Source organism: Bombus terrestris, chromosome 5 (genome assembly GCF_910591885.1).
Source record: "Bombus terrestris chromosome 5, iyBomTerr1.2, whole genome shotgun sequence".
NCBI lineage: Eukaryota > Metazoa > Arthropoda > Insecta > Hymenoptera > Apidae > Bombus > Bombus terrestris.
This window is the reverse complement of record NC_063273.1, coordinates 6,245,869-6,272,992: the sequence shown is the minus strand read 5'-3', so window position 1 is coordinate 6,272,992 and position 27,124 is coordinate 6,245,869. Positions and strand designations below refer to the sequence as shown.

General features: G+C 46.1%; 1 protein-coding gene across 2 annotated transcripts in view; it reads right to left on the bottom strand.

Annotated features, from left to right (window-relative positions):
* LOC100644399 (unc-112-related protein) overlaps positions 1 to 27,124 on the bottom strand; it is a 37,005-nt gene that overhangs the window by 2,578 nt on the left and 7,303 nt on the right. The window contains exons 1-4 of one of the 2 annotated variants that reach the window (XM_048405942.1): positions 24,061 to 24,261; positions 2,099 to 2,332; positions 950 to 1,218; positions 204 to 623 (exon numbers count right to left, since the gene is read on the bottom strand). In XM_048405942.1, the coding sequence (XP_048261899.1) occupies positions 204 to 623; positions 950 to 1,218; positions 2,099 to 2,324 (915 nt within the window). In that variant the 5' untranslated portion in view covers positions 2,325 to 2,332; positions 24,061 to 24,261. Of the gene's footprint in view, positions 1 to 203; positions 624 to 949; positions 1,219 to 2,098; positions 2,333 to 24,060; positions 24,262 to 27,124 lie in introns of those variants that run through there. The other variant, XM_012308662.3, reaches the window with a different exon arrangement.

Sequence of the window (27,124 nt, the reverse complement as noted above, 5' to 3'; positions counted from 1 at the left end):
GCTCGCCAAGACCGTCTCTGGACGTAGATATATATAGATCGATCCAGTCGGCGAGCGCCGGATGTTTGGATCGTGAAAACGTTAGTCGCGTAAACAATTGCGCAGCGGTTGGCCGTTGCGGTGCTACAGCGCAAATTCTCGCAAACGGAAAAGAGTAAAAGACTCAGTTGTCGTCGTTAGACCCAAAACGGTAAGAAAAATACCTGCAGCGCAGCGAACATGAGCATTTCCTCCTCGGTGCAGTCGATTTCCTCGGCGTGCAGCTGCCATTTGGCCTGCTCGTAAATCATGTTGATCCTGACAGCGTCCGTCTTCGGGTTCAGATCGTAGAAGGAGTAGAACTTGAATTTCAGCCTCAGGGTGTCGAATTCGCGTATTCCCTGTTCCATGATCGACAAGGACGAATCGAGCCAGGCCACGTTCATCCTGGCGCGTTCCACGAGGTTCTTCGGCCTGATCAATTTTGCCCGTACCTCCGGTGAGATCGTGGTCGGACTCTGGGCTAGAGACTCGGACAGCCCACCGTTCAATACCTCAAGACTCATAGTGCTATTGTTCGCATTGAACGATCCGGTGCTACCAAAACCCGACGAGTTATTGTTCCTCTTCCAGGTACCGGTTTGCTGGAAGAAACGCAGGCAAAAGAGCGAAACGTGAGTGTACGTTGGCACAGGCGAGATCGTGCTCGTAGTCGAGCAATAAATACATCTAATGACTACCGCCGGCCGGAAAAACGGGCCGCTCGCGAGAAGCAAATTAGTTTTCTGAGATGAACGACTTCGTAAGCGGTAATGATAGGCCAATATCGATAAATCATAGCCGTGGCAATCAGGTCGATCGGGGATTATTTATTACCATAACAGGTCCGGTCCGGCTCTCTCTGATATTCCCGATCCTATCGATCCACGATACACACAACTAGTGGTTCGGTATAGAGATTCATACTTACCGAGACGGGCGAGCTGATCGGCGTGCTGTGATTTCTGTTGTTGGGTGTGACCGGCGCGCACATGAAAGGGCTGCTCTGGTCCAGACTGCCCGTCGATCCTCTGGGACTCTGACTCACTGGGATGAACGTGTTCGTGTCCGCGGGGACGTTCCAATGGCCGTTCTTCTGATTCTCGATCTTCTTCTTCGCCGGAAGATCTTTCAAATTATATTTCAAGTGATTCGACTCAAGCGGTTTGCAAAACGATAATTCTTCTGGATGTCTGATACCTAAACGTTGCAATAGGAAACATTTATTTTAAAAACATTGCATTGCCGAAATCTTTCGAAGATGTAACTACAACCGGTGATGTCTTAATTTCCATATATTTCTTATTTTGCAATGATACACGGTTTGCATATAATTTTTACCATATGTAATTTGTTCTATTACGAGAAAATAACGTCAGTACGTAAGAGCTCATGCGTTACCATATCTATTTATGAGTATGACACGAGGCTATCGGCGAGGTCATCTGTCCGCTGCTATGTGGACAAAAAACAAGAAACGAGACGTAGTAACCGTCACGGTGACGCGGATAAATAATTTCACGAGTAGGCAATTTCTATCGAGCGTCGTTTTCCCGTGGTGCGGGAGCTTGTTACACTACGAAACCGTCTCGATTAATTACCGTGCCGCCCTACAGAAGAATATTTTCTCGGCAGAATTCTTCTTCCAACTGTAAGGCAAGGCGGCGCGATACAATGCCTTCATTATCGCGGCGAACCACTTCCTTGATTAAAAAAACTGCTCGTTAGAACAACCATGCTCAGCCTCGGACACGAAGGCTGGCGTGACCTTCGCGTGACTGGGAATTTAACAATTTTATTTCATTATCAGGATCAATTAGCACCATCGCGGCTAGGTGTCGTGCGAACTGGCCGCCTATGCTGAAATTCCATTTTAAAACGGCCGACCTTAGCTCCCGTTTAACACCATCAAAGTTTCGAATTTCAAACCGATTTACACGTCTCGCTACCGATTAACCACCAACTTAGAAACACCTAAGTCGTCGTTTCAAATCTTGAAAAAATAGAATCTTTAAATCGTATCTTCCTATAGGACCACGGTGTCGGTTATTCCTGAGGAATTCCTAGAGGAGAGACTCACCAAGTTCTTTGCACAGATTAATCACGGCGTTGAACGTCTTTACGGAGAAGTCGACCTTGCAGTCGAGGCAACGCGTGTCCGGCAACTGTACTCTCAGAGTTTTGTGCATCGGTGTGAAGTGGAGAAGCGCATCCGCGGCAACACCATACTGATCCAAAGTGCTTCTTGTTCTGGTGAGCCAGTGATTTCTCTCGGGCCACCATAACGCGTGATCCGACCAGTCCATGGCGATATCTACATACAACAAACAGAATAGGAAATTGAAAAAGCCGTTGGGAGAATTATTTCGTTCTTATTTGGACGTGTCATGGCTAATTCCACGGTGTTACGAAGATGGACATGTTCGGTTAACCGATGGTCAGAGGGGGTCGATTGTTTAATGCTTCTTTAAGGGAGACGAACCAACCTCAATTTATCAATGAAGATCCAACGATATGGCGGTCGTAGACACGCGCGTTTATTGCTTTTATCATCGGCCCCTTTGACCGTTTCGCGATTCCGGAAACAGAAAACACCCCTAATGTTTTGTTGGGGTGGAATATATCGGGGAGATTATTCTCCGGATGGAGATTCAGAGCAACGATAATAGGCCCCCCTCAATTGATCTATCAGAGCATTGATCAATGGAACAGCGGAAAAGTTCTCTGTACATAGATATGGGTCTATTTAAGATCCGATCTAATCAACAAGAAAAATTGAAACAAATTTACAGCAATCTGTTAGAATTTTCATTCTTATAAATTCTTGCTTTACAGTAACATAGAAACACCATTCGCGCGTTCCTTCTATTTTTTCGTCCGAGAATACTCGGTGTTCTCGGTCGTTCGTTCGCCATTCGTACGAGACGACTTGAAACATTCCGCGCAATAACTTGGTAGATTTAATTTCTCTTGCGGTCGCGAATGTACGACTTCCCAAGTCTCTGACCGCAGCCTTAAACCCCCATCCTCGTTAGAGCCACGATACTTTGACATGGCGAACGAACGAGCGAGCGAGAGCGCGCGCGCGCCAGCTTTCTGTATTTTTCTTTCCACGTCATACCCAGACCCCGTATCCGGGACATGTGCGTCAGAGTTTCACGACGCTTCCTATCCGGGCCTCGTGCACGCTCGATGATTTACGCACAGCGGACTTAACGACCACGTGGTTGGGCCCTATCGCGCGTCCTGTTTACGTTATTGTCCCGTGGAATTATTACGGAGACCGGTTATCGGATTTCCATGTCGTAATTCTTGGAATATTCTACGATCGCGTGACTTTCCCTATTTTCTCTAAACGATAATCACGCGGAACGTTATTGGTGATTTGGATAGCTCTATTGAATCGCAATGGCCTAGTTCAGCGAAACAGATTGCTCGATTCTACCCTATCCCGTATTGCCAAGCCTGTCCCGCTATTACAACCCATCGTGAATTGAAATGCTATTATTCCCCGTAACGTCGAAGTCCCCCATAATTGCCGAGAGTCAAGGTATCCGTCGCGATCCACTAATTACGCTCCCTCGGGTGTCCGGAGCAACTGTTGCGGAGATAAAATCGGCCGATGGGGTGCGACATAAAAGGATCCCCGGAGGCTGGAGCGTCTTTCTCGCTTCAAAAGGTTTCCTCGTACATACATTTGTTTCTACGCGGACAGAAACCTACGGCTCAATTCGAGCACACGCCCTTCTTCCTCTTGCGCGTCGAGTGGGCCGGCCTCTTCTTTTCTTTCCCTTCGATTGCCGGTCGTGCGCGCTTGTGAACTCGTCGCGGCTCTCGCACAAGCAACCTTCTTCGTGTTTCTCTCGCGAGGAGCGGTTACAATGAAGCTTTGAGAATCCAGCACACAACTTTGCGAACGTGTACTCGCATCCACGGATAGGCGCAGTCGAAGATATTCGTCCCGGACTTCGCACCCCCGTCCCTTTTGTGTCCATTCTTTCGCACGAGCGGCCCACTTCTCACAATCGCGGAGGAAGAGGAGAGAAAAGAGAGAGAGAGAAAGAGAGAGTACCAAAGCCGAGGCACAACCCCTTGTATACGGGAAGATGTCGACAAGGGTGTCGGCTGGCTCAAGGGTTTCGTCCCTCGCCGTCTCTTGAAACCGAAGAAAACCGGTCCGTTTCTGCTGCTCTTCGGGAAATACGCGCGATAGACACATATGTACGCTTGCCTGTCTGAAAAACAAATTTTCACAGCTGTTCCATTCCATGTTTGCCTGATTTAACGACTCAGACCCCCAAAATCCTTACCACTCTCCGCCTGAACATCGTTTAAAGTGACTATTACCAACCACATGCTGGAGAAAGTGGAACCGGCTACGTGACACGCGTATCGTTTCTCCAGGGTGTGAATCGGACCCTAGAGGCTCGTGAATTTTGAGTTGAGTGTGTGACTTGAACAGTACTCGATTTTTTTGTTTTTTAAACGACGGTCTTTAAGATTTGTGGACACTAAAAGCGTGTACTATGTTGTCCAACAAGGTGTCTTTGCATCTGAAAGAAACAATCTCTTACTACAGCTGCTGCAGGCTAAAAGCGAGAACAATGTGCCGATGTGAAGCTCCTAGAGCTCTCTTTCGTCACGTGCGTCTCTGTGTCTCGTGCAAAAGCTTTTAAGACTCGGCGTTCTTCGTAGCGTAATCAAACCGAGCTATAAATTTACATGGTAATTTACAGTTCTTGTTTGGAGTTGCCCGAAAAGAAGTAAACGAGTACTCGTTTCTTGTCATCTTCGTAATTCGCATGGTGCATAGAGGTTGCCTGGTTTCTCGTCGAGTACACGAGCTAACTACATATCTCTTTTCTATGCGAGAGAGTTGTCGCGAGGCACGCGACGAATTCAAAGGACGTCGCGGGTGTACCGTTAATGGGATGATCTTTTCCAGCGTTGACCCGAAGTGCCACGCGGTTTTTACGCACCGTTACGTTGCATCAGCTACGAAGATACGAATATAAAGGGGTCGAAGAGAGGAAGCTCGCTTTCACGAGACTACAAAGCTACGCGATTGTGCAGCTGCGGTCTATAAATATTTCGCGAATTTTAGGACTCGCCGCGAGACTACGCTGCTCTCCTATCGAGATCTCCGGGACCTTCGACACCACCCACGCGATTTTCAACGCTCGCGGAAAGCGACGAAACAAAGAAGCTCGAGAAGCAATACCGTCCCGAAAAAACGAGTTCCTCGCGTTAAAAGAGAAAAGACCGAGGAGAATGCCGAAAGGAATGACTTTGAAATCGCGAACTTTGCGAGCCACATTCCGTTCGTCGAGTTGTTTGTGACTCGCAGCGATGTTACAACACGCCGGTACAGCTACCTACGACGCGTTTAGTATGCATTGTCTTTCATTACGGCTACCGCGAAGTGGAAGCACCATCGTGGCCGAGCCGTAACTACAAGATATTAACTGACGTCTGTCACGATATAAAATATTCAATTAGACGATCATACACTGGTCATGTAGCGTACAATACGAATACCGAAAGTTCTCGTTCAAATCGGTCATTTGTTAGATACACATGGAGGAGGGATTTTAACTACGAAATAGTCTGACAAACATTGATTTTTATCATTATCCAAACGTTGAACTTGGACATGAGAAACTTACGCCTAAATTGATAGACCAAATAATCTCTACTTTACACCATCGTCCAACAGTTTAGTATAATGTTCTTAGATTCGGATATTTTAAGATTTAGTAAGCTTCTTTTTTAGATCTGTTAATCTGTAATTCTTAAAATGGCTGGAACTGCATGTAGGTAACGGAGCGAGCATATTGTCGATTATTTGTCGCCGAAGCAACGACCCGGAATTGAACGTTACCGTATATTACGCTAGCATTTGCAAGGATGCGTTACGAATGACATTTAGCGACGACGAGACGCTCCACCTGGAAGTTCAACCGTGAAAAGTGCAACGGACGGTGCAACGACCGGCCGATGCACTTGGCGAAATATCACGTTGGAAAATGGAGCTCGATCTCTCTTAAAAAGCGAATCACTCGTGGAACTGTAATATCTGCACATTCTGTGATCTCGAGTCACGTGAATAACGATAAGCCGGTAAGAGCGCAATGTAGGAAGAAGAGCGATGTAGCGTGGATCTCTGGTTGAGAAAAAACCGTGCTGATTCGACGACAAGAAAATGTTCTTTGCATAACAACGAAGAACCGATGTGTGTGTGTGTGTGCGGTGTACCGCTAGGAGTGGCACCGTGACACACTAACGAGAAAAACGACCTCTTGCAGGTCGCTTTATTGCTCGTACCAGTGACCGGAAACGCACATCGTACGAGGATATGTTCGAATCCATTTCTCGGATGAATCGTTTATACGAAAATATCTCGCAGCGACGGATGTTGGGAACTAGGTAATCGTGGAAGTCGTTTAAAAATTCTATTGCATTATTTCCGGCATAGATTACAGATTTAAAAATTCTAAATTCATAGTATTTAATTGCTTCCTGCCTACATTGTTTTTATCGAACCGTGAAGAATTTCTGAACTAAGTGGAACTGAAACTGTTCGAATCTCGAAAGAAACGGTGAGTTAAACTGTTATTTAAAAAACAGGCATCGACAGCTTACGGTAACAGTGGAAATGTAATCGGGCGAAGGAAGTCGTCGACGAGGGAACAGAATCCGGCTGCTTTTCTCCCATTCCTCGTGGCGGTCGTGAGTGAATCTATTTCAGTAGAGCCGCGTTTGGAGCGTCGAGTAAATACAGCCGAGTGTAAATCGAGAACCAACATAGCGGAATAATTCCGGAGAAACGCGCGTGTTTCGAGGAGATTCCGTTGAAATGTGGCTTGCCAACGATGTACGAAATTCCTATTCGTTTGCGAATCAAACTCGTTTGGCAGTGGCGTGAAAAATGGCGAGAGAATACAACAGAAAATACAACAAAATTTCGACGAATGTTCGTGTCGAATGGATAAACGTTCGCTTAAACCGAATTTAAAATACAAAGAAAACCGCGTCAGGCGAAAGGAGGCTCAATCACGGAAGAGCACACGTCTGAAATGGATTGATTAAGAATTCTATAAGGCAGAGAGTAATTTAAATAATTAGGCGGGGATCGCATTGATATTGCACGCGGCACTTGCGCCTGCTTCGAGGAATGTTCTTCGATCGAATCAATTGCACGTTTCCCTCGGCATCGGACCAAGAGCCAGAGAACGGCGAAATTGCCACTCGAACGAAGTCACTGTCATTAAGGCCGCTTCTTAGCTGAAAATTTATCACCGTGGCTGTCTGTAGCCGAAACGGACGAGCGGCGCGGCGCCCCAGGGAATCCTTTTGCTCAAAAATACGTGACCGTGTCCCCCCCGATTTAATAAAACACCGAGGACGACCAGCTTAGGAGCATGGTAATTCGTGTCGGCTCTCGTTTAGACCCCTCTAATTGCTTTATATTTGTTCGCCGTTTAGTATCGAATCAATAATGGGTCGTGCACTTTATGAAATTAGCATAACATGGATTGGTAATAAGTTGTTCGTCTTTTCCTCCTGTTTAACGATTAACATTGCGTCGAGTTTAAGTTTTAAAGTTCAGTTTCTCATTGTCAGCTTTTTCACAAACGATTAAAAGGAGGTCGTTAGACAATGAAAAGTGTAACGAAAAAACTAGGCCGAGTTTACGATTCCCTCGACGTATTCGATACAGCGAATACCTGTGACGAAACGATAATTACATCGAATTGCATAGGTACCTATGTCGCGTATACCTGTGTACATGACTCGTATAGAGTGCTTGTTATCGTCGCTCGTTGCATATCAAGCCGCGACTGTTCGCAACACAGATCCCGAACACAAAGAACAGTGTCAACAGCTGACCAAACAGTTCGTTGTGACCCGTAACGTGCAACATGTCTGTAACGTACACCTCGTTAAGCGTCCTCGATAATTCCTCGACGATGGATGAACTCATCTTTGCTCTCTGCTTCCCCAGCGTAATCCTTTCAGCGGCGCGTGGATTGTAGCTTTATCACGACCGAAATTGTTTTCTTTTAAAATACTAGAGCTCCTTAAGCGACAGGATTATCTCGCCGCTCTAATATACATGTAAATATTGAAAAGCACTGGGAGCACGTGCGGTCTATGTAAACGTAGACGAGGGAGGAGAACACGCGAGCAGAGCGCTGCTCATAGCGCGCGCGCAGCACCGGGGTGAACGCTTAATAAGGGGACAAAACCCGCGGTGCACGTGGCTACACATAACACCCCTTTCCGCGGAACAAACGATCCTCGACGGAAGTCACGATATAATATTATGATATAATAATGGGAGCACGAGAACCGAGCGGTGATGGTGACACAATGCTTCACGACCCGGTACATCGCTGAAAGGACTCTCCACCCCTTTTTTCCGCCGAGCTCCTGCGCGAAAAACCAAGGGGACCCGGGCAACGCAGCCACCCTCTGTGCCTCTGCAATTGTGCAAAGAAATGTGGGCCATTGAGAGGGAAGAAAGAGAGGACCAGAAGGACGCGTAGTGCCGGCTCTGTCAACAAGGACGAGCGTTGGAGTACGAGCTCAGGGGCGGCTTCAATCTATCACGTGGAACATATGAAAAGACTCGTGTCACGGATTTATTTAACTTTATATACGTGATGTGGTTTTACAAATTGTACAATCTTATTTATAAAGGTAAAACCAAGTATTCGTTTAAAACGTATCTACAGGGGGAGATTGTGCCCATTCACGAGGAATTTTCATATAATTGAGACGTATCCGTGCCTGCAACGCGCGCGAATAGATTCGTCGAGCAACCCCTTTACGGTTTTTAGCCACTGCTTCTCCCTGCAGTTCTGTTTGGTAGGCTGGAGCATCGTCGAGTTACCCTCGAGCGAACCACAAAGACAAGTTCGCAGAAAACTGCAAGACCAAGCCGAGTCACGAGCAACTCCTAGCCTGGTACCAACGCCCCTTTGATTCCTCGGTCGATTAAGCGTGGCGCCGCTTCTTTCGCCGACGAATCTCGAAACGATGACTGTGAAATCAAAGCGATGGGGCTACGAAACGATCCTTGCGAATGCTATCGCTTGGGGGAGGCCACCGACGCCTCCCTATGGATTTGGTTAACGAGAACCGCCCTCGTCTACGATTTTATCTGCTGGCAACTGAAACTGCCTGGCGGTTGATACAATTAATCTCAAGCCACAAGTCATGCTTCATATCGGATGTCTGGTAAAATTTAATGTTCGAGGACAAGAAATAAAGATCGAAACCGGAATGATCGCATAAAGAGGCTAAAAGAGAATGGAGCGAATCGATCGTGATCAAAAACCATGTAAAGGCAAAAGATTAGATACAGGCCAGTCCAGGCGTGAATTTATTTCTCTGCACGGTGTCCGCAATGCGGCACGAAGGTGAGAGATATGCAAATCGACCGGCTTGTACCTGTTGCGTTCTATTTAAATCCAGTACTCGTTGTTCAGATTGTGTCTCGTGCTCGCCGTTAATCGACTTTCCCGAACCAGAGAGTCGCTCGAATTCTCTTGGAAATACATAATGACTCGGTTGCCGCGGGAATTATGCAACCGCGTGGGGACCACAAACGCCGCCAAGTGCAGTTGTCACGCTGAAACCTTTCGTCATGGTTAATGCACGAGTTGGTTCGCGGCGTGGCCGAGCTATCGCCGGCCCTTAATTGTTCTAAAATAAGCACTGACTCAGACCCGACGCCTTTAACTGAGTTTAATCCGTTTGTATGGTTCGTCACGTCGATCCAGAATCGGCGTCCGTAATGCAACACCAACGCTCGACGCCGAAGAATCGGCGGTGGGAGTATGGAAGCAAGCGCGTGCAAATCCTTTTCCCGTGACAAGTACCATCAAAGGAAGCGTCTCTTTCCGTGATCATCGGATAATTAGAAATTATACGTTCAATGAGCAAGTCGGGGTCGTCGAACGATCGGTCGACCATTTCACGCGACTCGGAGTGATACAGTTAGATGATCCGTGAGAAAAAGATCGTGATATAATAAAATGAATGGTTGAAACGCTTGTTAAACCATCTTAGAGTTATCTGCGTGCATGCGCGCTGTTGCTTTACCGCGGGTTACGAGTCCTCCTTCCGAGCGGTAACATACAAGTTGCAATAAATGTCGTGCTTTTTACGCGGGAACAATGGAGGTTAATTCGTTTGTATGGTTAGACGACCTTTCTTATTAGGACAGTAGCAAACGGTAAAATTGAGTCACGTGATTATTCTTCGTAATTATTGCGCAACCATGTGATAAATTAAGAAAGTACATAAGAGGAAACGTTGATATAATACGAGCGCTGCCATTCACTTCGATATTTGATCGCAAATATCACTTCTAAGAATAACTGGTTGCCGCCACGATGCTAAACATTAAGAGTATTAGACCAGGTTCAAACCACGCAACTGGTACGCTATGACCAAGGTTGCGATCAGCATAATACAGCCTGTGGCGTGTCGAGAATGGCAGCGTCGTGTCTCAAGAGGCAGTCATCTCTTCCATGGAAGACGAGCACGGCGTCGCTCCTAAATAGGCCTCGAATTTCAAGTGTGGCTCGGAGCTTTAAATAACTCGCGCGATTAAGCATTATCTGACGTTTCTGGGGGCGTGTACACGGTCTCGTAATTACGCACGCAGCACGCGTACACGCGTAGATGCGTATCGTCTATCAGACGACCGCTTGCGTCCCCCTTTTCGATCCACTTTTGCCACCAGCCGTCTATCTGTGACCTCGTTGAAAGAGAATCATCGAATCTGCTCTTCGTTCTAGCGGAACGAAACCAGCGAATTTAGCGTTTAAACATTCGTGTTGCTAAAAGACCTAGATTTCTACCAGATAAACGAAGATCCGTTCCACTTCGTTTCCTCCTCGTTGCAGATTCTTCGTCATCTAATCTCTTGATAAGTTAAACGACAGAATTCAGCAGCAGAGCGGGGAAGTTTCAGTCGCTAAGAAACTTTCATGTGGATAAATCCGTCGTCGCGACGCGTGCAACAGGTGCTTGGTTAAAAATGTTCCCGTCGTGGTTGATCGATCGTTTTATATTTTATTCTGGGAAAACGTGGCCGCGACCGACCCGATAAGAAGGGAAACAAGCGACGCGTGACCGCCTGTCCCGGCCATAAAAGGGTGGCGTCTAGGATTGTCCACCGTTTTTAGAAGAACGGCACGAAATCGTCCTATATGGACGTTCGGCATCGACCAGAAAACTATAAGTCGCTTATACGAAAACATGTTAGCGCCTGGTGACGCACGACACGCGTCAAACGCGTTTCTCTCCTCCTACCCGATCGTCCAACGAAACTAGCAACTGGTAACACAACGATGACGCTACCTGTATGGACTTCCTCCGAGCGAATGAATGAATATGTATGCTGAATTTAATTAACGAGTCAAGGCCGTAACTGTTTCCGTTACAAGCGCAACGTCGTGCTTTCGACCCGTTCCGTCTCGTCTCGTCGCGCATGTCACACTTCTTTCTCCGTTTATTTGCCTTTGATAAAACCTCACTTCGTTTTTCTATGTTTAATAAATCCTCCATGTTCTACAAAGTATAGTGGGAGGATGATACACGGCGGTTTCATAACCTGAAGTGCTAGACCTGTTACGATTCGTTACGAAACAGGCATCTCTGTTGACTCTACCCGAACGTGACAGGCGAAAGAATGACTCTTTAGAATCGTTTGGAAGGTGAACGCGTAGATAACATCTTGTTAACGTCAATATTCGACGTTTCCTATTATTAAAAAGTTTCTCCGATATCATATTCGTTTATTCGTTACGGTCAATGCAGGACCACTGACATAGTTAGGTGACAAAAAGGTGTTTTTCTACCAAGTGATAAGTCTTTTAGAGCGAGCTCCAAGGCGAGCTGCAGAAAGCTTCCAGCAAGCGATTTTCCACGGTAGCCGCGAGCTAAACGTCGATACTAGGCAAGATTGTGCTGGAATTTCATAAGTGTGGGTGGCCCCTGTCTTTGTCCGCCTGTAACGATAAAATCGGGTCAGGACAGAGCACTCCCTTCGTTCGATATCTCGTATCTATCCGGAGATCGATACGATAGCGCCGCGTTGGTCCCGCAGGACGAGCGACTGGACTTGCGATCCGACGGATCCCACGGATTCCAAAGGATAAGCAACATAAAGTAACACATCTTGGAACGAACAATCTTAAGATCTCCATTTTGATTTATTCATAGGAGAGATAGATGTGCATGCAGTTGGAAGAATTTGCAATAATAAGTGTGATAGTGCACTTGTAGTTGGCCTTTGTCTTGCAAAATAACGAAGCGATACATAAAACGAGCAATAAATGTCGAGCATAGAAGGTCACTATCCGTGGCTGAGAAAAAAGGTGGAAACAGTGTACAGGGTAGGGAAAAGTGACTTCAGATAACGCTGCTGGGATGTATCGATTTCGTTGACCTTTTGCACCAACACGAGCAGATACATGCGGGTGTGTCTAACGAATTGAACCACTTTTTAGCCCGGAGAATCTACATGGGCCACGGACGTTGGAATTCAATCGACGAAATTAAATCGTTCTCTTTTTCAATCGTGTTTAATCAGACCGTTGATTTACGATCATATTCATTGGAGTTGATAAAAATCAGCTGCTCGATCAGAAACGTCAATGAACTTTTTCAATCTTCGAATTATACATTTTATCATTGAATCTTTCCGTCTTAATTTTCAAGAATACTTTCCGCTTTCTCACCAGCGATAAGCCGATTTACGTTATTTGCACATAATAGAGGAGGTTCGATGCTCGTTCCCACCTACGTTCCCATGAACGTGGCTATCCAGGTAAGAAAAATTCACTTTCTCGTACCGAGCAGCGTGGAATCGGAAGATGCGCGACTGCCCACGCGGCATTTCACCAGAGGTGAAAGGTGAAGAAGAGTTGCCGCGAATAAAAGCGTCGCTCGTTAAACGAACTACCTTGCTACCGTGAAACGCTGCTCAAGGCCCTCGTTTCTATCGAATCGTCGATATAAACTCGACGGTTTTCGAGTTCGATGTACCCGATATTACGCGTCTTCGAGTAGCGATCGTTTCTCCATTGGCAAACACGTAGTCCGCAACTCGGAGATGAAATAAAAGAAACGCTAGCGAAAACGCCGGCGACAACGATCTCGCGAGTGACGCTGCACACGCAATTACATAGATGAAGCCGAAGGGAGCGGTTGAGCGTGACGAGAGAAGAGTACGCGAGAGGACAGAAAAAGAGAAAGAGGAAGGAAGAGGACAGAGTGGGACAGGGAGAATGAGGGGTAGGAAGCGAGAGGGAGCACAATAAATGACAGAACAACGACCCCGCGTTGGCTCGTCGACCAGACAGATCGTTGCCCATCGCGAACGAAATATTCGCCACGGATAAACGTTTCCAACTTTCCACCCCTTGAAACTAGCGGCTCGATTATAGCTGCAAACTTTGCTAGATCGATACGTTTCTGTCGATGTGATTATTCCGGTGAATAACGGGGTGAATGTCGGATTCTATCCATCATTCGACTGAAATAAGATAATCCCGTTGGCGTGTAAAGCGCCAGCCAAGTTCTCGGACACACAATGGGCCATCACGGCAAATTGTGATGCCTGAGGTGTTGGTCACGATCGATGGCCGATCGGAGAAAGGATCGAGGACGTGGAACTTCCGGCAGAATCGAAATAACTTTGCCTGACACCACGTCGTGGGATTTTAATTCGTGTGGTATCTCCGGATGCGTTCGTAATCGCCTAAAAATCCGTTTGAGAAAAACAAAAGTGCGATTCTACCGTTTCGTGCTGTCTACACTCTAAACTCGTCCCGACGAGTTATGGAAATTACGTTCCGAAGAGGTCATCGGTGAAATGGAAACTTCACGCTGTCACCAGACTCGCCTTGTGTCTCGTCAGCCATCCGAGTAATCGTCAACTCTAGCAACCATATAGCTTTATTAAGCCTTCAGAGTTTAAAAACTGTGGATTGAATCTCGGTAGAACGACCTTTGCGAAATCCGGTATTCGCTTCTATGTATAATACTTCCAGTATTAGCCAGTTAGAAAATGGCGTCATACGATCATTTTGGTTTATGGCAACATTTCTGGTTCCTTCCCCCTAAAGAAAACTGGGTCACGCGATGATATTTATAGAGGTCCAAAAGGGGGTTGCAGAAAGAGTGAAAGAGTGGGGGGCAGGCTGGAGAAAACTATTATTGGAATCGGCTGGGTATTCGCACCCAGCGTGGCGGCGTCTCTTTTGCACGCTTGACCAATCGGCCAAGGAACCGCCGTCGCATGGATCTTGTAACCCGGAACGAGCCTACTCTCTCGTTACCGTGCCATTTGTATTCTCCCCCAATCAGTGCTGCGAGCCGGGCTTTCATTTTCGTTGGTCGAGAATCAGACGGAACCGAGAATTCCGGGGGAGGATCGCGCGAGTCAAATCGATTTCATCCTTGGTCGACCTTCGTCTACGGGGCCTCGTTACGAACGCACGATTTGTTACCGCCGCTTCCCGTTCGCGTTCGGTGAAAGGGAAAATGAGCGGAAAACGGCGACTAAGGAATAGAAGGAGGAAAGAGCGAAGAGAGATTGCGGGATGGCACAGAAGGCAGCGTAGAGGAGAAAGAGAAAGAGGGTGATGGAGAAGGGAGGGATGAGCGTTGCAATTAGTCTTTCCACGGGAAACGCACGCGGTAATGAGGCACGACCGGCTCGCACTTCCGGGACGTCGACGTTGTACGGCCGCGAGAGAGGTTATTCCTCTTTTTGTTTCATTGTGCGCGACTTCCTCGCTTTCTCGAAGAACTGGGGGACGCGGTGATTGTTTCGTCGCCCTGGGCCATTGTAGACGAATCTGCTCTCTGTCGTTCCCTACTGGCTGCGCTCCGTTGCATCGAAAAGCGCCGACTCGCTCTGATAATTCGACGCTGAATACCTCTTGAAACGACGCTGCACACACCGAGGGAGACCTTGCGAACTTGTGAAATACACCAGCGACGTAACAATAGTGGTTTACTCTTAAAGAAGATTTCTTTCGTACGATCCAACCTCGACTTTCACTTGTGTCTTCTCATCCGATCAGAAATTTTATCGAGAAACACGCGCCGAACTCGTTTCGATAATATGAACTTTGTACGTGGTAATATGTGTCTTATATGCAGGTATATTAATCAGGCAACCGGTAAATTTTATGATTCTTGAGTGAACTCGTCCAAAGAATTTTAATGACCATAATGAGACCGCTCCGGTTGTACAGTTTTTGCAAATCAAAAAGAAGCAGGCAAAATACTGGCTAGGTGGATACAGATAATCATACGTCGACTGGCTAATTAAGCTGTCCGCGGTATCCGTTTTCGATGCGAGTATCGTCGGCCTCTCTGATGCATCGTGATGTCCGGACGCGAGTGGCGCTTATGCGCTCGTGAATGGACACGCAGCGACCATCGGATTGATATATTCCATGCAATCAACATGCCTGCGACGTTTCCGGTTCAAGGTATCGCAGTCCTACGCACGTTAAACGCCACGGGAATAGTCTGCTTCTGCGAATCGAGACTTACTTGGTTTAGAATGAAACGAATCGGAGTACGCCTTCCATCCGAATTTAATTTCGCCATTTGTCAAGTGATACAAGAAAATAACGTGAAAATTTGCTCGTGTGAGTCATTAATGTAATTAAGCGGATTATCGGGACATGTATGGGCAACGCGAAAGAATGCGAACACAGTCGAAATCGGTATAAAAGGAAGAGGAAAAATTCAGTGGACGTCGCGGCGGATGACGTAACGTGGCTAAGTGACGACCGTGTAAACTGGCGCCATGGATTTGCATTTCGCAATGGCCAGTAAAACCGTGTTCCCCCAACTTGCGTCTTTAGGAAACACATGCATGCGAGTATATACAGTTTCGTCGAATCGACCTCATAAAACATAAACGCGACTAAAATACTATGCGCTGACTGGCACAACAGATTATTGCGCACCTACATTCCATCGTGAACGAATTCTAGATGCGTAATGCATGATCATTGTTGCAAATATCGCTGAACGACATCTGTTAGGTGAGACGTTCGTTCGTCAATAGCGAACATGTTTGCCTCACATTATCGCGCCGAGTGAAACAATTCCAAAATAATGGTAAATGTATGAGATACCGATCGATCCAGCTCACGCGAATATTTCAATACGGATGCTCGTGTCGCACGTTTGAAAAACTCGAAATTATCCAGGTTTCTTTTATAAATGTAAATTTAGTCCTTTATAGGGTGTCTCATAAATCATATGCCCGACGATGGTTAATTTCGCTGCTGCGGCAGAGGCCCAGTTTCTCGCGGAACGAGGGGAGAAAACACGCGGAGAAATATAGCTTGTCGACGCATTAACTATTTCTGGTGTATATTGGCGGAGAGAAGTCGGTTCTTGCCACGTTCCCAGTGATTGAGCTGCTCGAAAGCAATTTATCTTCGCCACCGTCTCCACACTCGACCGATCGGCCGACAAAAGAAAGAAACTACTCGATTCGAGCCACGCGGATCGAACACGAGCCTGGCCTGGACACCGTTGCAAGCTTTTTCCACAGTCTCGGCAAACCGGCAGACGTCTATAATTTTTTCACCGACTCGTCGTCCCTCGAAGGGGTGGCTGGTAGACGTAGGAACGTTCTGTCTCTGTACGCGAGGTTCCACACGAATATCGGAATAACGTGGGAGGAGTCGAACGAGCCGATCGATCGGCTGGAAAAGCCACGCCACGCCGGACTGCTTTATTTTCGCATGGAATGACCTTGGTGGAATAACGTTTTATGGAAGTCCGACCGTCGCGATAACCAAAGCTCGAAACGTTGTATTCCCCTACCTCTGGCGAAAAGTTATCGTCTCGCCAGGCTTTATGTAAAGTTCTACGACCGAGTCGACAAGCTCGATACGCTCCGTGTCAAGTCGAAAGAATGCCGGGAGCTTTACGATAGGCCACGTATCGGGCATTCCACGAATAATAGTCGCGAGAAAAAATAAGCTGCGTGCCTGGCGAGCTACGCATACGTGTCTATTAAATCTCTCGCATATTCAAGATTGCAGCTTCCGCTAAACGGGTGAAAGTAATATTAGCGTTCCTGCTGGCGCATAGAAAAACGCGAAAGAGGAAACTTGGCGTCGTGCCTCGCGCCGGTATCATCGTGTACATGCTTTACAAGGATTCCGGTCGCCTTATCGTAGCTGCACATCCTTAACTCTGCACATTCGCGAGTATCATCGACTTCCGCTGACGTCAGGTCTCCCCTTTCCCTGTAACACTGTTTCCGGTGCGTTGAAAGCGAATCGCAGCAGCAGCCGCGCTATGTCGCCTGCGCGAACCTGCCGTCTCGTGTTTTCCCCAAGAGGTTGTTTCCTTTTTCCTGGCAGCCGACGATTGTTACTGTTAGTTTGCTTGTTTTCGACAGTAGCAGACAATGGGAGAAAGGAGATAGCGAGGAAGTTGTGAAAACTACCTAAGTTAGTCGATAGATCGAATGGCAGCGAGTCTGGTCAAAGGTTCGACGTTCCGCGGCCATGTTGACTCACTATCGCGAAGATAGAAGAATTTTATTATGTATGCTGTAAAGTCACCGAGGCATCTACTTACTCGGCTTGAAATGGACGAAGCAAACTACTCGATATTCAAGAAACTATAAATTCACACGAAATGAAACGCCTGTTTCGAACAGTACCTACCCGACACCCTCGCAAGAAATACATATTTCCTCTCTAGGAACAAAGTATGGTGGAAAAAAGAGGTGCTAAGATAGAGAGCGTTGATTGCTGACTTCCGGAAGCAGTGGTAACTTGCAATTCCGTATTTTTCTTACGTCGCATTCACGAGTGAGACAGCTCACCGGTTTCGTCGTATAGCGGTGCATCGATATATCACACTCCCAGCAATTATACAATCTCGTTAGCATTCTTTCGTTCTATCGCGATGAATGGGTCCCTTTCATACGCGAGCCACGCGCTTCTTGCTAACTCGACGCTTCGCTCAAACGCGTGTAGCGACTATGTTAAGTGCACACCGTGTGTCACCGTCTCCAGAGAATGTTTAACACTCTTTGCTCCGTCGCTCCATTAATTTCCCACTGTTGCACAGCGAGAGAAAGCAACTCGAAGCGAAAGAGACGATTTCCAGTTCTCGCAACTTCGCCACGCTCTTCATCCTAACGCGTATCTATATCTCTATGAATCATACATGCATATATTATTGCGCTTGCTTTAACACGTTGACGCGCTGCATCGGAAATACGCGTGCCGTGAATAATTTGCGAAGCGAGTCACTACGCAGATAACTGGCTGGTTGACGCAGCGTGCATCTCGATACTCCGAAAGCTCGTGACCGAACGTCGCTCCGGAGGCACGATCGCGATGAACGGCAAGCTGATTTCTGCACGGTCGCCGAAGCAGCAACGTTCCATGCCGTGCTTGTTGTACCGGTATCGATCGTGAGTAATTACCCAGCATCGACAGACTTAGACGAGCATTTACGCACGTGCACGTTCATGCTCCTGTAAATCTTTCGGGACGTTTATCGTTTCCGATGCCGGCCGCTTCGAACGACCTACGCGAGAAACCTGTAAATGAACCGCGCTAGAAGGAGGTCGGATCTCGAGTAGTTGTTATTCCAGGGACGTTGGCCTACCTAGAGGCGGTACTTCGAATCTTTCTATCCGCGAGATCTCGAGAATCTTCTCCTTGGACCCAATTCTTTCGATTATCGAAGAAAAAGATGTGTCTCGGTAAATGTTTGCGATGGATGACTTGAATGAATATATCTGAGTGGGACTTCAATGAAGACGTCGACGAAACATTGCAAGGGCACATGAGGATCGTTGTCTCGCGTGGGCAGATAAGCTGCGCACATAAACGCTATCGACGTTATCAATCATCATAAATAATAAAACGGCCAGCGAACCGGCGCAACGTTTACACGCGGACATTGGTCACGCGTACGTGTATGTAGATGGGAATAAACGAAACTAATAAGCGGCCGATGCGAGCGAAACGGAGCACGTAGATCGCAGTGTCGTTCGAATACTTCACATGTGGGCTGAGAAAATCGCAATTTACGGACATGGACAGGGATCTTGCAATGATGCAACGCGCACACATCGCGCCAATCGACTGTAACTCCAGTGACTTATCGACTATTATTACCCTCCTTGTCTTCGCTATGTATCACTGTCAGCCGTTAGCCTTTCATACGCCATTCAGACTTTTTTCGCAAAAGAGTACTTAATTATCGTCTTCTATAAATATACCGACGTGTAACGTTCTTTCGATAATTTCATATAATGGGCTTTGTACACGTTCAGCCACCGGACGCTAGAACGATACGAGTAGCTTAGGATACGCTATAAATAAATTAATCATTTTCCTGCTTAATTTTCTGTTTCCTTTAATCGAATACGACCGATTACATCTATCGAATCGTAACGATTGTATCTTTCCCCGTGTCCATTATCACCGACTATTGATTCTTTGTCGGTCTCTTAACGACAAGATAGAGACACTGGAAGCCAATTTGGTCTCTAATCTATCAAGTTATGAAGTGGTATGCGTGACAAGAGTCGACATACTATATACTAAACACCATGAATGGACACGAAGGCGTTCGAGTGAATGGAAACCAACAAGCAAGTTTCGCCTACGCGTTTCCAGCTATATAGGCAGACAGGTCCCGCGTATGTGGTCTTCTATACGTAGTCTCTGCGTATGAATATGGATGTCTAAAGGCTGATCAAACTTGTCATATATATCGCTATTTTGCAAATAGTCCGAACGATATTTTATAATCGTAATTTTCAGTCATATGAATTAAAATAGACGGACAAACATGGATCTTAAAATAATCGTCACAACTTTCGTACAACATTGCTAATTAGCAAGGCGAATATTACGCGCGTGTTCAGCGAAGGTTTCAACTTTGATGATAGGAAGAATTCCGCGTGATAAGAACAAGCCGCGATATAAGTAAAGCATAATATTGATACAAGTTGATAACACCTTTTCAGATCGTCCAAAAGCGTTAAGAAGTTATCTGTTATCTGCCGCTAGTAACTGGAACGTTTAAAATCGAGTCGACCTAACGATATACGAAAATTGCCACGGCTATTCAAGCCTGTGACGCAAAACTGAATGTAGTGGACAGATACGCAGACGTATTTAAATAGCCCATGCGAATAAACAAGCGAAGTTACAATGAAACGTTGGACACGCCATGGCGTCTTAATTACAACGCTTCAAACCGAACTTGTTTTGATTTCGAGCAAACATAACGAATTCGAATAATTAATCGGCGTTGCGACAGACGGCTGAAAGTATCGACTCATCGTTGTCGGACGATTTACATTAATGAGCACCGAATAATATCGACGAAGCGAAACGAGTCCTCGCCGAGGAATGGAACTCAAAGTCGAATCATAAGGAGGGTGCAACGACTTCGCGTGCATCGTATCAGCGCCGAGATAAACGACGAGATTGCGAGAAAGGGGGAAGAATAGGGCGAAAGAAAAAAAGGTAAAATCAACGGCTGTAATCCAGGTATGCACTTGGGCGCATTGCCAAGACGCTAGGAATGCAGCATGCATCTCGCACCGGACTCGATCGCCGCATATGAGTACACGAGTATGCACTCAACGAAATTGCCAAGGGAGAAACTCTGCTCCCCGCGACGTTGGCATCTTCGCGCGCAAGCATTTTTTGAATGAAAAACACCGGAAAACGGACCAGGTAAAAGTATCCGTTTTAACATGGAAATTACAAGCGCGCGGAACTGCTGGCAAAAACAGAATCGTAAAATTCTCTGGGTGACAGGGCTCTGATACTTTGATTTCGATTAAAAAAAGAACGCGCAACTTTTTAAGCAATATCTGTGCCACGGTCGAGACCTCGGCGACCCATACCAGTTGCCACACGTTTCAAGGTCCGGCTGCGTATTTTCGAGAAAAATAAATATTCCAAAGCATTCACGCGTTACCGATGCGTCTGTTTTTCTCTTCTGCGACGTGGATTTCGAAGACGTACAGCAAACATCCGCGCGAATACCTCCTCGTCCGTGTAAGGCACCTAAAGCTGCAAGGCCGAGGCGAAGAATCTCGCGGCTGGCTGTCGTATTCAAATCGTACGAGCTACGAGATTGCTTTATGTCCCGCGATACAAAGTGCCTTCTCGGCTGCCGACTCTTCTCCGGACAGAATTTCATTACACCTTTTACCGCACTCGCCGCGCCAGATATTATCGACGAATAAAGTTACGGCTTCTACAAATTTTCGCTACATCTCCTTCTGTTCTATCCGTTCGTCGTAGAGATCGAAATAACATTACGAATTACGACGACAGTGTAATTGCATTAGCAATTCCTTAACTGGATGAACAGCTGTTGGCGCAACGCAGTATTCGTTTCATCATTCTGTCACACGCTCATACGACGCAAGTTGACTGAAGACAACTTCTATGAACAATGTACTTTAACCTAGAAATCCTAGAATACTTGGGAAAAGATTCTTTGAGAGTCACTGATGCGTTCTACGTGACAAAAGACCAGTCTGTCGCGACGCTGTTCAGCATCAGATATTTTCGCAAGCTGGATGCACCGCCTAAATGCATCGCACCATGACAAAGTACATCCGTTGCGTAACTTGCAAGAGCTTAGCAAGAGAAGTTCTCGCTCGCGTAATCAATGACGCCATTCATCCTAAAGGTCGATTACTTCTATATCTCGCGTGAAGATCGTCTCAAGATCGATAAACTTTTTTGGAGCACAACAACAGGCGAAAGAAACAACATAAAGATAGGAGCGAGCTTTGATCGACGCCACTGGCAATGACTCACACATCGGAAAAAGAAGACGAGTTACCAGGAATGGGTGAAATCATCCCTTTCGTATTATGAAAGAAAGTCGAAGTTACAATGTTTAATTTTTCTAACGAAATAAGGTTCTGACGAATTCGTCGGTACTTCTCGTCCTCTGTCGATTTACGAATATTGTTAGTTAATAAATTATTATGCAGAAGATGCAAGTGCATAAAATCAGAAAGTTTATAAAAAATAAAATTGATCAGTTTAATTTTCTACTTAATTTATTCAGAACGTCAAAGCTGTATAATTCTTTGCGTCGTTAGAAAAGTTTGCTACACATCCTGTTCAGATTCGTCGAGTGTGATTCGCGGATGTTTCGACGCGTGGACCAACAGACGAGCGAAGAGTTACGAAACCAAATGTGACGGGATCGCAAGCATCACTGACGTCACGTGCTATGTTTAAACTGTGAGTAGCGTCGAGTCTGCTTCTACGCGAGCTCGCGTGTGCGCCGGATCAGAAACGGATGCGATGCGTACACCAGGTCGACGTGTTCCTGCTGGTCGACGCACAATGTACCATTGTCTCTTCCTCTTTCGCATATGCCTTGCCTTTCTCTGTCACCGACCGCTTTTATTTCCTATTGAGCCTTAAGACGCTCCAAGGGGTCAGGCTTCCCGTGTCCGCAGGTAGGTAGGCGTGCGTCTACGCACACGCACGGATGCTGTGCAAAATTACGGACGTTTGAGTCATGCGCTCCGTTTGCGCCTCCGGTCGCAAGAACGGCAGCGATCCGAAGTTCTTAGAGACGATAACGCCAAAGAGAGATAATCGTCTGACGAAAGTATAAAGCCCATGAAATATTTGTGTACACGTAATTTCGTCCACAGATGATAAGCGCGCGCGTTGATAGAACACAGTTCTTCGCAAATCGTGTATTCTCTATCTTTCACTGTAGCGATTATGACTGGCGAGGCAAATGGAGGGATGCTATGGGCTCGAGTACACGGAGTACCGGCTTAATCGCCAATGCAATTTAGGCAATGCGATTCTGCGGCAAAACCCATGACAAGCGTCAAAAACACGCAGCGAATAGGGTGAAAGATGGAACCGCGTGCGCATGAATCATCGTCCTTCCTGCCATTAATGGGATTCGGCCGAGTGCATGTAATATTTCGACCGATTCGGTCGCATGGCAGGATAATCGACTGGTCGGTAGGTCTTCGTCGCGTTAAACATCGACCGGTTCTCGAGGCCGGCAGACCACCAGTGTCGAAAACCAGCGAAATTAAGTTCGTATATTTTGCCCGCCGCCAGAGAAGTCGACGAAAGAAATTGAAATATCGTCTCGCACGAGCGAGCAACGGGGATCGAAGCAGACCACGAACTGTCGCAATGCTCGGCATCGATCTGGATATTCGATTCGCGATCACCGCTCGAGCAACGATAACGGCCACGTATATTTAGCATAGAACGCGTCGTTGCCGAGGGAACACAAACAATGATCCGTTCATGCGGATTTGCTAGGTCGAATAAAACCGATCAACCGGAGTGCACGTGACTTTCTAACCTTACACGCGTTTTTTACTATCCATAGATCCCCATGGATCCGATCACGAGCTGCCTTCACGCAGCATAAACGTTGAAAAACCACACAATGAACGCATTCAAATTAGTCTTAGACGAACAGCCTGTTACCTCGGTTAATTGCGTGATACGTATTAAAAAATATAATAACAAGAATTCCGTCAGCAAGGGTCGTCATTCAAGGAACGTAAACTGTACGCGTATACAAATATTTGAAGTTATCCGAAACCTTCAGATCGAACTCTTGGAAAACAAAAGTTTCTCGGCTCTGAAAAGGGGGTATAGGGGAAAACAGAACGATTCCGGAGTGCGCAAATACGCGTGTCACGATATGCGACTCCATTCGTTCGATATGTTTGACTGGGTGTCGAATGTCGGTCGTAATATGCACGATGGAGAGCACATCCGTTATAATTGTGCCGCCAATGGACGATCGAGTGCCGGCTTGTACTCCATCAGGATCAATATATGTTTCACATATTTCACTGGATGCGTATCGGAAGACGAAGCGAGCCGAACGAGACCTCAATTAAATCACCGTTTATTGCTGCCGCGGAAGCAGTTCGTTTGCACGAATAAATTTCAAACGGAACAGGCTGGTACTCACTTCGAACAATCTTTCCATTGATTAAGTATCCTCTTTTGATGGTTTACACAATTTATTTCACGTTATTTTAATCTGACGAGACGAAGCATGGCGCCAGGCATGGCGGGCTTCCAAAAGTAAGAAAACATAGTTGTATTCGATTCTCGGAAGGCTACGAGACGAGTGCGACCAATTGTAGAACACCTGCATCCTCATTCGTTAAACCGCCCCAATTTGCTGGCGGTCGCATCCTGAAAACGACTACACGACGACTACTGAAATATTCACGAGGGTATAGGGATGTCGGCGGTTATTTCATTGGCCTCGCGCTCCCAATCAACTTTCCACGTCTCATGTTCGTGCCTCGACACAGTCTGTTCGTGTGCGTGTTCCTTTGCAAATTGTACGCTCTGCGTCCTTGCGCCAATCAACAGCCACTCGAGATTTCCGTTCACTCTCGTAATCGTGTGCTCGATAACGATGAACGCGATGCCTGAGATCGCTTCTGGCACACGTATTGTATCGTAAATTCGACGTGAAGTCACCGACAGAGTCGCAACTTCGAAAACGAGTCGGAGAAAGCTCGCCTTATATAGTTCCGTAGGAAAGATGTGTGCGCACTTTCGTCGAGGGAGCTGAAATCACGCGTCGAAAAGGCAGCTACTGCCCACGCCTGACATTTCACGTCTCTCCGTTGGGGCCCGCGTGGAAACGCCTCGAAGATGTCCACAGAGGGACAATACAGAGACCATGCAACTTTTTGGATCCTGACAACGACCATGAAACGACGAAGATTTAATGAGAACCGCGGGATTACGAACGATTACGTACGTAACTTCTGAAAAAAGCGTCGAAAAAGTTAAGTAGGTGGGAAAAATGGCTTTAAGAAGAATATCGAGAATGAAGATCCGATTGAATAGTAAATAGATCGAGGAAAACATTTCCAACCATAAAGAAAGGCATTCGCGTAATATTATGTACGTTCTTCTCGAGTTTCTAATCTAGTAAGCTTACAATACAGTGTAGCGAGCAACAGTCAGGATGGTGTTTCGAAGGAACATCAAAATTTTTATGAGGACGTAAAAGTGTTTCTTGGAACTCTTTCGCCGTTACAGCTGAAAAGAGCGCGAGTCTAAGCACCGAAGGGGTCAAAAAAAAAAATAGAGATAATGGACCCAAACAACGGGTGTTCCGAGATTCCTCGTATCAAGACCCTTCGACATCGGGGTAGCTCACCGCGATAACTTTTCACGGCACGACACGAAAATAAAACACGACAATTTGCTTTGTTAACACATCAGCAAAGTACAAACATAACTCGTACTCGGAAGATTCACAATAGCGATTAACGCTGTCTTCTTTGTACGCAATATTTCGCAACTCTTCGCGCTCAGTTGAATCATTAAAGAGAATTAATCGCAATTTTAATATTAATCGCCGAAGCTTAGGCACGAATGAATTGTCGTTTGAAAGCAGTGGAGCGTATTTACGAGTGCTGCACTCCGATTACGTTCATCGAAGCACTTCTTGTTAATCTGTACAGCGGGAAATCGTTTCTGCGAAAAGATTGGTCGACCTTTCTGATATAACTTAATAGCCGATAGAAGCTAGTATTGCTGTGCAATAAAGTATTCGTTTCGCCTTTTTTTTCTTTGCCCGACCGGACGTAGTGACTTCACGATCCACGCTTTTCTTTGCTTTATTTTCGAGATACCATGCTCGAGGCGCCATCAGAAGAGAGCACCAGTCCACCAGAGAAGAAGGTCGCACGAAAGCCTGCTGCTGGCACCCCACTGGACAGATAAACTGAATGAAATACTCGCGTGTTTCAGCGCCAACTATGCGTAAGCATAGAAAAGAATTCAAAGGAAAAACTATTTTGACGATATTCCTCATAGACGTTTCTCATAGCTAAATTGCTGGCAATACTGCAGAAATAACGATTATGAATATTTCTGTTTGCTTTTAAATGACATCACGGTCTTACACATTGAGATATCGGAGGGACCATTCTCTAAAATATTAGACTTCGCTGAAGTCCTATTAATAGAGGTGTGGTCTGTTTGATCTCATCATCATTATTCAAGCCAAGGCTGCATCCGACTAAAAGGAAATTTCCTTTGGCATTTCTTGCCGGAAAGAAATGACCTTGACTATGTTACAGGTAGATCTTCGAGGCGTGTCCGAGCAATCACGTTAACGGAATAAAACGTAACACAAAAGTCGTGAGTATCTTCGAAATTGTGACAAAATTGGAAAAGATTTTTTCACGCTTCCCGTAAAGGCATATATGGAATTTTATCTTCCTCTGCTTACGCATCAGTTCTTTCTTGGTCGTCGTGAATTCATTGAACCGATTTATTGCCTTAGAAATTCTGTCCTTCGTGCTGCCAAACCACAATAATGAAGTCACTCAGCCAAGGTTTCAGTCGATTTTCATCAGTAACGACAACTTCCTCCTCTAATTTCTTTTGTCAGCTCTTGATCGTCGCCTTAAATTATTCTCTCTATTTAGAGATGATCATTCTGTAGTTGCTCAACGTCAAATGTACCGCTTATTTCATCTGCATAAGTAACGAGTCGATTCTCTAGATACCTTAATGATTTCCTGTGATATATTTCCGCTTGTTTTTCCAGACAAGGAAAAATACCTTTCGTGAAACGCATAAAGTAATCGATGAAAATAAACAGAGATATTTTCGGTATGAACAAAACTTAAAATAGATTTATCAGTTTGTGGAACTCTGTGTCACGTGAACTGAAATACTCAGACTATGTGACACAAAAATAAATGATATCAATGGCTTAGAATCCATTCACTTGGAGTCTCGAAAACAGTACGGAACGGTTATCTTATCCCAAGAAACGCTTTTCGGGGGCAGCTACCGACATTATTTCTTCTCCGCATACTTTTACCCTTTGCGCGCGATAAAGTTTGACCGAACAGATCAGTCAGTTTAAAGTCTTCCATTCGTTAAAGTTTAACTATTGATTCACCGAGAATTTAAAAGAATGCAGTAAGAAATGTATGATCTACCGTTGACGCAATGCTGAGGCGAATGTTATGTCATAGACATTGTGTTAT